Below are 1528 nucleotides of genomic sequence, written 5' to 3'. Positions count from 1 at the left end.
CTCTGACTTTCATTTCATTTTTACAGTGCCTGCTGGAACACACCATTTCGAACGTAAATCCTCGGAATCTGCTGTCACTGTGCCTGATGTGCCTAGTTTCGCAACTCTCTTCGAGAAGACCAAAGAAGCCTTAGCGGGTGCAGACTCCGGACTTACAGATTTCGAGAGTGCAACTGGTATTCCTAATCGATTCCTTCTCCCTAAGGGTAATGAACAGGGTCTGGAATTCGACCTTGTTGTAGCCGTGACTGATGGCGCAGCCGATGCAGCAGTGGATGGCCTCCACGAAAATACCGAATTCAATCACTACGGTTCCCATGGAAAGTACCCTGACAATCGCCCACATGGCTACCCTCTGGATCGCAAGGTTCCCGATGAACGTGTATTCGAAGATCTGCCCAACTTCGGTCACATCCAAGTTAAGGTCTTCAATCATGGCGAATATATCCAACATCAATAGGAAGCTCTATTTTATCTACAATACTCCTTTATACATACCGTCACTGGATGTTACCAACAGAATTATAGGATATGATTTTTGCTTTGCTATTAATAATGGAGACATGATTTCTGTACGAAGAGCAAATAGAAAAAAATCGTAATCGAGACATTTCCTTTTCCCTGATGCTTAGTATAGCGCTATGAAAATGTATCAGAAGGTTAAGTCAATATGAAGCTACACAGTGGTTGTCTACCTGTTTTCAGATCTATGTATTGATGAGAACCATAATGACAATAAAGAAAGTTCAAATAGATGTATTTAATTCATTCATTTAGTGCGACATCATTTAACGTTATTATTATTTTTTTTTTTTATTAATCCTAAATAATAAATTCAACACAATACATCTCACGACTAGGAGAATGCTATACACAGTTGAAGTAAATGTATTTGATTTATTTATTTCGTGCAACATCATTTAACCTTTTTTTTTATTCCTAAATAGTAAATTAAACACAATACATCTCACGACTAAAAGCATGCCATACACTGACAACTTGGCTTGTGTTTCCATAATTTACCTGAAGATGGCATAGTATTCGTCATATCCAAAGAAAAAAAGACGGGATTCAAAGAAGAGAAAGTAGAGCCGAGATGAGAATGTATGATAGAGTTTGAGTAGAATCCCATGATTATGCTTTGGTGGTAATCTTTTCTTTTCCTATCTCTAATTTTTTTATTGTTATTATTAGTCCTATCAACTACGAGAGAGGGGAGATGCCATTTTTCATTGTCAGAAGTTCTATGGTGGTACCCTTTTATTATTATTATTTTCAACTACGAGAGAGGGGGGATGCCATTTTTCATTGTTAGTTCTATGGTGGTACCTTAGGTGAGGGAAATTGTAAGTAAAATACAATAATTGGTGGTACATCTATAAAACAAAATCTCGAAATACATTTTATAGCAATTAGGATTTATTAAGAATGTAAAAAAGAAAATATATACGTAAATCAAACACATTTATAATAATAAGCATGTGCAAATAAAGGAGTATAGTTGTAAAACAGATTTACTACATAACTC

General features: G+C 35.9%; 3 protein-coding genes across 3 annotated transcripts in view; all 3 read left to right on the top strand.

Moving 5' to 3' along the window:
• Positions 1–603, top strand: part of LOC119590772 (hemocyanin C chain-like) — a 22826-nt gene extending 22223 nt beyond the window's left edge. The window contains exon 4 of the mRNA XM_037939486.1: positions 510–603. The gene's annotated coding sequence lies outside the window, so the exon portion shown is untranslated. The remainder of the gene's footprint in view (positions 1–509) is intronic.
• The window catches only part of LOC119590773 (hemocyanin C chain-like), a 12207-nt gene extending 11604 nt beyond the window's left edge, over positions 1–603 (top strand). The window contains exon 4 of the mRNA XM_037939487.1: positions 444–603. Within this exon, the coding sequence (XP_037795415.1) occupies positions 444–460 (17 nt within the window). The 3' untranslated portion in view covers positions 461–603. The remainder of the gene's footprint in view (positions 1–443) is intronic.
• LOC119590774 (hemocyanin C chain-like) overlaps positions 1–603 on the top strand; it is a 4391-nt gene extending 3788 nt beyond the window's left edge. The window contains exon 3 of the mRNA XM_037939488.1: positions 27–603. Within this exon, the coding sequence (XP_037795416.1) occupies positions 27–460 (434 nt within the window). The 3' untranslated portion in view covers positions 461–603. The remainder of the gene's footprint in view (positions 1–26) is intronic.
• Positions 604–1528: the final 925 nt, after the last annotated feature.

This window comes from Penaeus monodon, chromosome 27, assembly GCF_015228065.2.
Source record: "Penaeus monodon isolate SGIC_2016 chromosome 27, NSTDA_Pmon_1, whole genome shotgun sequence".
NCBI classification, from domain to species: Eukaryota; Metazoa; Arthropoda; class Malacostraca; order Decapoda; family Penaeidae; genus Penaeus; species Penaeus monodon.
Note: the sequence above shows the minus strand (reverse complement) of the source record. Positions and strands in the feature narration are given on the sequence as shown.